General features: G+C 39.8%; 1 protein-coding gene across 8 annotated transcripts in view; it reads left to right on the forward strand.

Moving 5' to 3' along the window:
* Window positions 1-12,447, forward strand: part of LOC121080606 (single-stranded DNA-binding protein 2-like) — a 144,973-nt gene that overhangs the window by 40,790 nt on the left and 91,736 nt on the right. For all 8 annotated transcript variants that reach the window (XR_005825440.1, XM_040578743.1, XM_040578744.1 and 5 more), the window contains exons 3-4: window positions 4,441-4,502; window positions 6,265-6,349. Coding sequence is in view for 7 of the 8 variants with exons in the window: in XM_040578743.1 (XP_040434677.1) it covers window positions 4,441-4,502; window positions 6,265-6,349 (147 nt within the window). In the remaining variant the exon portion in view is untranslated. The remainder of the gene's footprint in view (window positions 1-4,440; window positions 4,503-6,264; window positions 6,350-12,447) is intronic.

The raw sequence follows: 12,447 nt of genomic DNA on the forward strand, positions 1-12,447 counted from the left end.
CTTATCAGTCCTTTGCCTGGAATGTGGTGGTCTTGCAGGTTTGTAGGTGATTCATGTCCTTGTGACCATCCATCTTCTCCAGCAAGGAGACTTAGCACTCCCTTCCTCTAGATAACATTGGAATGTCTCTCATCCTTTTCTCATCCTTTTTATAAATAGCCCCTTTGTTAGAGGAAGAAGGGTAGGCATCTCCTCAAAGCTGTGTGGCTATGTGACCAGATAGCACACCCGTGACCAGTCACCATACCCACATTCCTTGAGCAGACATATACAATCACAATCGATGTCCATTGTCCCCATTTCGCACTATTTCTCCATATCAATCCCCCCTTTTCTATCAAACTAAGTAAATTCTTTTACTTAAGCAGTCTTCCCGAATGATATAAAGCATCATACATAAGTGTTACCTTTTTAAACATTCTCCAAACCCACAAATATAACATAATGGTTAGTATTAAGGAAATTCCTAAACTGATCAATAAGATCACAATGGGGTGTACCATAGTGTTAAGAATTCCTGTTGCAGAAGGTGACCAGCCAAAGAGAGTATCCCACCAATTATGGTTTCCATCAGGATATCATTTACATATTCATTACAGTTCCGGGAGTTCATTTACATATTTCGATCCTGCGCAATGTCCTTGAGGAGTGGTCGTCTGGGGGTCTTCAGGATGGAGATCAGGAGTCTTCCTCCAGTGAACCTTTTTTACCTTCTTGTTTCTGCGCAGACTCTTTTCCTCGATAGACTAATGAGCATGATTCAAATTCCTTGTTTAGGTTGCGTTATATACACAACAGAAACTTAGGACCAGATGGCCCTTCTAAAGATAACGAATCCAAGGACCTTGTGTCTAGTACATCCGTGGTGCTGACACTAAGGGTCTTGGTGTATTCATCATGTTGACAATAAGGGTCCTTGAACACCTCCCAACTTTGGATAATTATATAAGCACATCATTTTCTAAAAAAGTAGTATACCATTCATCACTCATTGTACGTAGCTCATTATTCAATCCCCCCTGTTCTAAAAACTATCATTATGCTTCCTGATCATTCTTCGACAGCACCAAACAGAACACTGAAGTAATAAGGAGTATGTAATTGCCAATCTATTCCCAATACTGTACTCACTTGTTGTACCATTTTGGCACAAAAGTGTGAGTCTCTATTGGAAGAGATTGTTGCCGGAACCCCAAAGCGGGGGATAATTTCATTTAACAATCCCTTCGTTACCTCTCTTGCTTTATTTGTTCGACAAGGAAAGGTTTTTGGCCAACCTGAAAACATATCAGACATAACTAATAAATATTGGTACCCCCCTTTTCTTGGGAATTCGGAAAATCAGTTTGCCACTGTTGTCCTGGACAATTTCCTCTACTAATGTTCCCTAGTTGTATTTTATTTGCTGTATTGGGATTATTGCGTAAACACAATTTGCATTGCTGAGTCACATGTTTTATTACAGTATACAAGTTTCGCCCTATCAATTTCTGATTTAGACTTTTATATAAAGTATCAGCTCCCCAATGCGTCTTTTTAATAATAGGGCTGTGGTCCATATTAAATTGTATGGTACCACTATACGACCATCCCTTAAATAAGTCCACTTATTTATTTTTATTTTATCATTCATGTCCTGAATTACCTTTAAGTTTTCTTTAGAATAGTTTGGCTCCTGATCTGTACTTACAGTTTGGATTTTATCATCTGGTATTAAGGATAATTCCTCCTTTCCTACCTCCTCTGTTACTCGTCTGGCCTCATGGTCGGCCAGGCGGTTTCCAATTTCCAAATCAGTGCCTCAATGGGCCATCTTATGTTCTTCCTTCCTGGATGACCCTCTTATAACAGAGGGGTTCATTCCTCACATCAAGGTCTGGCATGGCATATGTTCCCACCGCTCAACGCCTACTGGGTTGCAGCCAACAGCGGAGCTCAAGATTCTTCTTGGTGACAAGCACAGAGGCCAACCCAGTCTTGCCCTTGACTATGGTAGGAGGCACCTGACCAACCTTATTCCTTGTACTTCGTTGTCAATGCAGAGTTTCATCTGCACATCCCATAACAAGTCACTGTCATGGCAAAACACACAGATTTACATTAGTAGATCTACTACAGAGTGTATTTTATTTCAGGTTTTCTGCCAATATCCCCCACAGCCTTGCTGACCAAGGGATATTGTTTTTATCTGACCTGGGCAAGCCTCCCCCTTATATTTTTACTGTAACAGGTAAAGCATTTTTCACCTTACCTGGAATTTATTTTCAGATACACCTGGTTAAAAATTTCTTTTACTTCAGGGAGGTCCTCTTTTCCACTTTTCTGTTTAATTAAAGATAAGCTCAAGATTTCAATTACTTGATCATTTTTAACTTTTAGTTTCATTTCTCCTTCTTTAAACGTCTAGATGTTCTAATAAATCTCATCCCAACAAAGATTTTGGTGAATTTGGCATTCTTATTTGTTTTCTTAGTTTGTACTTTAAAGGTTTCAGGATGTTTTCCTGGTGGCCAGCAGCTCCCACAACTGTAACAATTTTTATTTTTTTTTTTTTTTTTACTGAAGTTTAACAAATAAGTTGGTTTTGTATTCACTAAAATTCCACCTCATTTTTCCTAGTCCCTAGTTCACCAGAACCCCTTGATGGTTCTTTAGCTTAGGGAATTCTCCCTTCCAGTGTCCACTTTCCCTACAATATGCACAGTGATCCGGTCCCATAGGAGAGGGATTCACTCTTTCACTTCTTCCTGACACTCCTCCTGTCTCTGCCTCATCTCCTCTACCAGTTTAGCACGACCCAGCTCTTCTTCTCTTACCTTCTGTACACGTTCCCTGTTCCTTCTATCAACTTTTCTATAATCAGGCTTCCCTAGTAACTCGAACCTTTATCTAGTCCTATTAGATCATCCTGACAAGTCTTTCATAACCGACTTTCAAACATCTAAATTTCCCATCAAAGATTCACCTTTATTCTCCTCAGACCCATTGCCTGCCCTAAAGGGGCCTTTACCGGTCCTGTTGTACTGCAAATGCTGCAGCAATTGGGGTGACATTGTCAGGTCCTTCTGCTCAATTGTCAGCAATAGCACCCCCCTCCTCCTTACCAGCAGAAGGATTCAGGGCAGGAGATGCTCTTCCTGCTCTGCAGGTTACACAAGCCTGCCTCTGCAACAGCACTTCTGTTTTAACTCTTTCTTACCCTGATATGGAGAAATAGTGTGAAATGGGGACAATGGACATCGATTGTGATTGTATATGTCTGCCCAGGAATGTGGGTATGGTGACTAGTCATGGGTGCGATGTCTGGTCACATAGGCACACAGCCTTGAGGAGATGCCTACAGTTTTGAGGAGACGCCTGCCCTTCTTCCTCTAACAAAGGGGAGATTCTTCCTCTAACAAAGGGGAGATGCCTGCCCTTCTTCCTCCAACAAAGGGGCTATTTAAAAAGAATGAGAAAAGGATGAGAGATATTCCAATGCTATCTAGAGTGGTTCCAGCTGGCTCCACAACATCCTCACTGCAGACCAAAGCTGAGCCCATCAGCAAAGTTGGTGGCACCCCTGTGAAAATATATTTAAGAAAGGAAACAAATGCCAGATGAGGAGTGAAGAAAAAAGTGAGAAACAACTGTACAAACACCAAGGTCAGAGAATAAGGATGAGCAGGAGATGCTCCATGGTGCTGGAGCAGATATTCCCCTGCAGCCTGTGGAAGAGACCATAGTGGAGCAGATATCCACACTGCAGCCTTTGGAGGACCCCATGTCAGAGCAGTTGGATATTTCCTGAAAGAAACTGTGGCCCATGGAGAACCCATGCTCTAGCAGATTTTTTCCTGAAGGAGTTCAGCCCATGTAACGATCCATGCTGGAGCAGAGGAAAAGTTTGATGAAGAAGGAGTGGCAGAGAGGAATTGTTATGTACTGACTGTAACCCCCCAGAGGCTCAGGGACAATGGGGGGTGGTGGAGGTAGGGAGGTAGAGGGAGTCAGGAATGAAGGAGCAAAGGTGAGCCTGGGAAAAAGGAGTGGGGGAAAAGGTGGGTTTTTATTTATATTTTTTATTTTGTTTCTCATTATCCTACTCTATTTTTAATTGTCAATAAATTTAATTAATTTTCTCCAAGTCAAATCTGTTTTGCCCATGATAGTAATTGGTAAGCAATCTGTCTTTATTTCAACCTATCCTATTTTCTCCCTCTGTCCTGCTGAGGAGGGGGAGTGAGAGTGAGCTGCTGGATTGGCATTTGGCCCTTAGCCAAGGTCAACCCACCAAAGTGTGATAAAGTAATATGGCCACTCAGACTGATGATGATAAAGCCTTCTATAACTACAAAATCTTTTATTCTTCCTTTTTTACTCCCTGAATAAATTATGTAATGCTTTTTAGTCACAGTGATCACAAAAAGAGTACAGACTGTTTTTACTGTTTCCCTTTAGATAAGGTGGGAAAAAAACATCACACTAGGGGAGCCCCCAGGATTCTTGCATTCCTGGTGGTGGTAAGTGTCAATTTTCTATTCCTCTGATTTTTTAGAATATGTTCATTGTGAATTCCAACGTCTGGAGGCAAGAAATTCAGGTGAATGAATATTGTAAAAAGGGAATATTTTCTTGTAAAGTGTTGAAAGAACGGAAAATTAGATATAGGAAAGTATATAGATATTAAATATAGGAAAAGAAATGTTGAATAATGGATTGATAAGGCAGAATCTTTGAAAGAAGATGGCCTGCATTTCTTTGTTTACCATCTTTTATTAAATTGTGTATTTAAGAGATCATTCCCTATATCCTGAATAACTACATTTGAAATAAATATGTACAGAGACTCTGCAAATAGATGTGAGCTTCCTCAGTCTTTAGTGCACATTTTAGTCATGGGAATAGCATATGAAAGCCATTAGCTGAACCCAAGCTACCAGCATTTTTGAGAGGCAGTTTATGTTAGCATGAGCTTACAGTTGTAGTAGCTGCTTTTGCAATTTCTTTCAGCTCAGAATATGGGTAGGACACAGAGATGACTTGTAATTTTTTATGCATGATGCTCCTTACTTATATATATATTGGTGTTTAGAGAAAATAAACACATTTTACATATATGTATACACATTTGTATATATAAAATTCCCAAGGCAAAAAGAAACATTTAGCAGTGATTTGAATATATATGATATGGCTACATTTGCAAGAATTCAAAATTATGGAGAATATGGACAACCATCTATACAAGAAATTTGTACAAGAATTAAGCTATAAGTTGTAAAGTAGTCTGACTTGAATATAAAAACCCATGTGATTTGTACAGCTGTGTGGAAGATGACATGTTCTTTATTGACTTCACTGATTTTAAGTAAGTGATGGAAGCCTGACAAGGAGAATTTGTTCCTTATATCTCTGATGTCTGCATGATCCTTAATTTTGATCATCTGCAGCAGAGTGGTCAAATTTTCCACAATTCTGAATTATGGTGCTGGGCTAAGCTAGAGGGTTAAATCTAAAACAATAAAGAAACAAAATGAAACTTACAAATTTTATTCTTTTAATTCTTCTAGCATATAGATAATTTCATTCTAGAAACTTTGAGGCTAACATTCCTGCCATAATGAAATATCTTCTATACTGTTTCTTAACAGTTCAGAGATACTTATAGTGTGTTAGAATCAATTCATGAATAACTCCATTTGAGGCAGGGAAAGACTTATTGGAGTATCATAATTTCGTTTTACTCTTTCATTCTTTATCAACCAAGAGTTATAGGATAGGATACCCTTCTATTTCCTACTCTTATCCATACATTTGTTTCTCTAGGAAATTTTGTTTAAAGGACAGTATTGGAACTTGGAAGAACTCCAAATTTTCTCTTAATTTTTTTGCATTTTCACAACATCACGGTATTACTGTATGAATCTGTGCCTTCCAGCGCTTTGTGGTAGTAAATTGCAGAAGTTGAAGAGGTATGAGGTTAAATGCAGAGTTTTATTAATTTTCTTTATATTCTGAAAGCTTGTGTATTAGACTAGCTTCTTGGTTTATACTGCAGTGGTTTTAAAGAAATACAAGCACTGCTTGCTTCAGAGAATCAGATAACAGGACTTGATTCCTCACAGATGTTTCACAAAGCTGAATTCTTTCATATAGATAAGTGTTTTCAGCTCTTGGCTACAAAGTGATATGTCTATTTCACACGTGTGGTGTGTGCACACCATAAAATCTATGAGAATTACAATGATTTTCTCACCATATCTGTTACTTCTTAACTTGCAGTGTATTTTGGGATCTCTACTGTGCAGCTCCAGAAAGACGAGAAACATGTGAAAATTCAAGTGAAGCAAAAGCCTTTCATGAATATGTAAGTTGTATATGTCTTTACAATGTTTTTATTAATCACAGGTATGAATGTGACAGAGAAATATTTCTGCAGGACAATGACTCAAAAATGCAGAAGCCCATCATATATAAGTAGCTCTCATTTGCTTTCCAGGGATGCCTTAGAATTACGACTGTCTAATCCTGTGATTACCCAGTGTCACATGGGAAAATCCTGGAATCTATCTCACAGGTGAAAGTACTGACCCATATATTAATACAGAATGAAGGGTGTCCCTCTCTCTCTCCCACATGGACACATCAGCCTGGTCTCAGTCACAAAGGCCCAGGCCAAATAGAAGCACAGATATGTGCTGTCCAAATAACCATATCCTGTCAACACTAAATAAAAGACAGTCCAGTAGATGGAATTAATCCCATGGCTTCTGGAAGGACCATACTGATTTAAACATGTGACTATTCTTTAGATATTTTGGTATACTGAAATAAGTATTTTTTGTTGCAATGGTAAACACTTATGCATCACAGAAAAAAATAAATATAAATCACTTAATCTACTAGCGCAAAAGAAAAAGAGGACAAAATATTATGCCAATTTTGATGTCACTGAGTTCCAGTTCGAAACACACCAAGAAATTTGGTGGTGTTTTGCCTGAAAGGGCCAAAAAGTTATAGAAACTAGCAACAAAAAAACTTACAGTTTTCCATTCCTTTTTTTATATTCTCATAATGTAAATAGAAAACTCCAGCACTCTGGAACTGCATTCCAAAGTTGCAATGGAATTTGGGTTATGTTTACTATGACAGCTCTTCAACTGTTGATTTCTTTTATACCAACAAAATCCTCAGGAGGCTGACTGAGCTGGGTTTATCATTCCTTTAGGCCATTCATATAATATAAAAAAAGAATAAAATGCTCCCCTGATTATATAATTTTGAAAACTCTTTCCTTGAGTGTTTTCTAGGTCTGTCTTAAAAATATTTTTTATTACAGAAAAATATTACTACGCATAAAATTAAAAGTAGGCTGTCATACTACAATACCTTATGAATAGAAAATCATAAAATATTAGACAAATCAACTAAGTTATCATTTTCCACTGTCTTAAATTTCAAGATACTGACACAAATTGTCATAATCTGATGATGGCTCAGCATCCTATAATATGTGAACTAATGGTGATCTTGCCTTCTTTGTAGGTATCAAAGACTATGTTACAAATGCACCATTAACACAATCAGAACTGTTAAGCATATTTTACTTATAGACTAATGAGACATTAATACCCTGTCCTTGGTGGTTAGATTTTGAGGCTGACTGGTAGAGGAACTTGGATAGTTCTGCACAGTAGTGTCTATGATGCATTGATTACTCATAATCAATGAAAAAAATGTATGAGAGAGAAGTTAGGAAGAAAATTATGAGGAAGTTTCCCATCCACTGAGGTGTTAAGGTCAACCAAATTGGTGAAGCATATTCCTCAAATTAAAACCAAAGTAAGTATTGCAAGTACAAATTTATGATTGAGGATCAAGGGAGGGCCAACAAGGCGGATATCCTGGTGGAAGTCTGTAATAGACCACCCAACCAGGATGAAGAGGCAGATGAAACATTCTACAAGCAGCTGGGAGAAGTCTCATGATATCTAGCCCTTGTTCTCATGGGGGACTTCAACTTACCAGATGTCTGCTGGAAATACAAGACAGCAGACAGGAAACCATCTAGGAGGCTCCTGGAGTGTGTGGAAGATAACTTCCTGACACAGCTGGTCAGTGAGCCAACCAGGGGAGATGCCCCACTGGACCTGTTGTTTACAAACAGGGAAGGACTGGTGGGTGATGTGGTGGTCAGAGGACATCTTGGGCATAGCGATCATGAGATGATAGAGTTTTTGATTCTTGGAGAAGTTAAGAAGGGGAGACAGTATAATCTTGGACTTCCAGAGAGCCAACTTTGGCCTATTTAGGAGCCTGGTTGACAGGGTCCCTTGGGAGGCAGTCCTGAAGGGCCAAGGGGTCCAGGAAGGCTGGACATTCTTCAAGAAGGAAGTCTTAAAGGTACAGGAGCAGGCCATCCCCATGTGCTGTAAAAAGACGAGTTGGCAAGGAAGAAGACCAGCCTGGCTGAAAAGAGAGCTTTGCCTGGAACTCAGCGGAAAAGGGAGAATTTACCAACTTTGGAAGAAGGGGCAGGCAACTCAGGAGTACTATAAGGATGTCATGAGGTTATGCAGGGTGAAGATTAGAGAGGCGAAAGGCCAGCTATAACTCAGGCTGGCCACTACTGCTGTGAAAGATAACAAAAATTTTTTCTACAAATGCCTAAGAAATAAAAGAAGGGCCAAGGATAATCTGCGTCCTTTATTGTATGCAGGGGGGAACATTGCCACAAAGGATGAGGAAAAGGCTGAGGTATTCAATGCCTTCTTTGCCTCAGTCTTTAATAGCAAGACCAGTTACCCTCAGGGTATTCAGCACCCTGAGCTGGAAGACAGGAATAAGGAGCAGAATGAAGTTCCCACAGTCCAGGAAGAAATGGCTAGTGACCTGCTGCTCCACTTAGACACACACAAGTCTATGGGGCCAGATGGGATCCACCCAAGGGTACTGAGGGAGCCAGTCAAAGAGATCACCAAGCCACTCTCCCTAATTTATGATGATGATTTATGATCTGGATGAGGGGATTGAGTGCACCCTGAGTAAGTTTGCAGAGAAAACAAAGTTGGGGGGCAATTGTTGATCTGCTTGAGGGTAGGAAGGCTCTGCAGAGGGATCTGGATAGGCTGGAACAATGGGCTGAGGCCAATTGTATGAAGCTCAACAAGAAGTGCTGGGTCCTGCACTTGGGTCACAACAACCCCATGCAATGCCAGAGGCTTGGGGAAGAGTGGCTGAAAAGCTGCCTGGGGGAAAAGGACCTGGGGGTGCTAGTTGACAGCTGGCTGAACATGAGCCAGCAGTGTGCCCAGGTGGCCAAGGCAGCCAACAGCACCCTGGCCTGTATCAGAAATAGTGTGACCAGCAGGACTAGGGAAGTGATTGTCCCCCTGTACTTGGCACAGGTGAGGCCACACCTTGAATATTTTGTTCTTTTTTGGGCCCCTCATTACAAGGAAGACATTGAGGTGCTGGAGCGTGCCCAAAGAAGGGCAACAAAGCTTGTGTAGGGTCTAGAGAACAAGTCTTATGAGGAGTGACTAAGTGAAGTGAGGTGGTTTAGTCTGTAGAAAAGGAGACTCAGGGGGGCCCTTATTGCTCTCTACAACTACCTCATATGAGGCTGTAGGCAGGTGGGGGTAGGTCTCTTCTCCCAGATAACCAGCGACAGGACAAGAGGAAATGGCCTCAAGTTGTGCCAGGCGAGGTTTTGATTGAATATTAGGAAAAATTTCTTCATCGAAAGTGTGGTCAAGCATTGGAACAAGCTGCCCAGGGAGGTGGTTGAATCACTATCCCTGGAGGTATTTAAAAGATGTGTAGATGCAGTGCTTAGGGATATGGTTTAGTGGTGGACTTGGCAGTCCTGGGTTAATGGTTGGACTTGATGATCCTAAAGATTTTTTCCAACCTAAATGATTCTATGATTCCATGAAATTTCTGCCATCTTTTTTACCTTTTCTTTTTTAAATATACAGTGGTTGAAAAAAAATATAAATATTGCAATAGCTTCGTTGTTATGAATTCTTGCTATTAGAACAATGTTTAATTCCCCACTGAAGGAGGAATAATTTTACAGGAATAGATTATGACAGTAAAGAATGACTATAGTGAAGTAAATTTGTGGAGATCAGAATCCCCAGTATGACAGTTGACTTCAGTGGGCCATTGTGCGCTCACAATATACTGTGCATATCAAAAGTCAATGTAGTGGGTTGGCCATGAATATCAGCCAAGCACCTGCACAACTTCTCATTCACCCCTGCCCCCGTTTGATTCAGGTGGTAGGGGGTGATTGAGATAGAAAGAACAGATGCAAGAAAATTCATGGGTTGAAATAAAAACTGGGAAATCACTCAGCAGCTACTGTTGGGGGCAAACCAGACTCAACTTGGGGAATTTAACCTAATTTATTTCCAATGTATATAACCTAAACATTTTAATTACTGATTTGTGTATTGGGAAACAAAGACAAACATTTAGACACTTAGGGAAAGCATCTTTTCTCCCCCTTTTCCCAGGCTAAACTTCACTCCAGACACTTTTCTTCCCCCCATGTTATCACCGTGGGTTACACTCAGTCCTTTCAGAGAGACAATGAGCAGTGCAGAAGATTGGGGTCAGTGTTAGGAAGTTTCTCTCTGCTGCTCATTTTTTCTCACTCTGTTCTTCCTGCTGTTCCTTCCTTCTTACTTGTTCATTTCCTGTGCTCCAGTGTGGGTCCTCCACAGGCTGCAGTCCCATCAGGGTGGTGGTGGGGGTGGTGGTGTGTGTGTGTGTGCCTGTTCTGCCATGGAGCATTTCTTACTTCTCTGACCTTGTTGTTCCCTCCATTGTTCCCTCCTCCTCAGCATTTTCTGCCCTTTCTTAAATACGTTATCACAGAGGGACCACAAACTTCCAGACTTCGCTGATGGGCTCAGCTTTAGCCTGTAGTGGGGCCATTGCAGAGCCAGCTGGAACTGACTGTGGTCTAGCGCAGGGCAGCCCCTGACCTCTTCCTACAGTGGCTACCCCTACTGGCTGCTCTCCAAAAAACCTTGCCATTTACACCCAAAAACGTATTAAACCTATAAAAGTTGTGAAATTATTTTGAAATTAAATAAAAAAGTTCTTGGAGATTGAAAAAGGAGTGGAATCTACAGTTCTTTGAACTCATGAGAATTTCAATGATCAGTAAGTTAACTATTGAATCTAAAATTTGAGGTATACTAAGAATTTGAGTAGCTGAATCAAAATTCAAATAAAAAATGTCTTAGCATTAACTTCATAGCATTTATGACTTCTACAAGTCTTGGTTTATTACATGGTCTTATTGTTCAGTTCTGTGTGTTATTTATTATAATTTTAAAAGTTAAAATAATCGAATGTTGTGTATGATACAATTCTGTGCTTGTGTAAATGCTTAAGTTACTGTATAAAGTCTTGTGTGATAAAATAAATGAGATCATGGTATGCTTCTGTATGTACATCAATCTGCATAAGAGAGGATTAATGTTTATTTTAGAAACAAATGGGTTTATTTTATAAATACATTCACCAGGTATTTCTGTAACCCACTCTTAATCTTTTAAGGTGACAGTAAAAGCTAGCTGTTGTGTTATTTTTGTCACAGTTGAGATGAACTTGTCTGATATCTAGCAAAACTGATGCTGTTCCTTTGTGTCATGTGGTTTTTGTTTAGTAATCTGCATTGTGACAAATTGGTATGTAAGGGTTAAAAGAACAAGAGATCAGTCAACTTTGGTGAGTTGGCAGGGGTTTACTAGCGTCTGTAGGATGTAGGGAATATACTCAGTTGCTACGTCTTTGTGGTCTGGGAGTTTAGGTAAGGGGAAGTAGAACCATAAGGGTATGTCATAAATAATCTTGGACAATGATAAACGAGTACTACAAAGGAAGATATACATTTTCTTTAACTAAAGAACAGGATGGTGTGTGTCAGAACAATAACATAAGAAGTTTTAAGTCAGCAGTAATGAACTGCTATGCGTGGAGGTGGAAAAATATGTAAAACATTTTGGCAAATAGTTTAAATATATATTAGTTTTCTAGGAAATATTATGCATATGTATTAGGTTGTAGCATAAAAATAGTGAGAACCAGAGCTGAGGTGTGCATACTAGGAGGCACGATCCCCTATGCACCCAGCGCCGCAAATAAAGAATACCTGCTTAACGACGACTCTGTTGAGTTTTATCTCAGAATCCTGGCCCAGCCACACCTAGCCTCCCGCTTCAGCGAGGAGTGCTAGAAAGCAAGGGGGCTCAGAAACTCCGAATTTTGATATCAAAATGCATACTTTTGAAATCGTTTATATATTTAATATTTCATGAGTGTCTTGTATATTCATATTAAAGCACACAACATGGTTATAAAATACAGTAAAGCATATTTCTTAGTAGTTGAAGATAAACATTTATTAAATGCTCTGTGAAATCCTGACCCATGTAGAGTTTAGCC

This window comes from Falco naumanni, chromosome W, assembly GCF_017639655.2.
Source record: "Falco naumanni isolate bFalNau1 chromosome W, bFalNau1.pat, whole genome shotgun sequence".
Lineage (NCBI taxonomy): Eukaryota > Metazoa > Chordata > Aves > Falconiformes > Falconidae > Falco > Falco naumanni.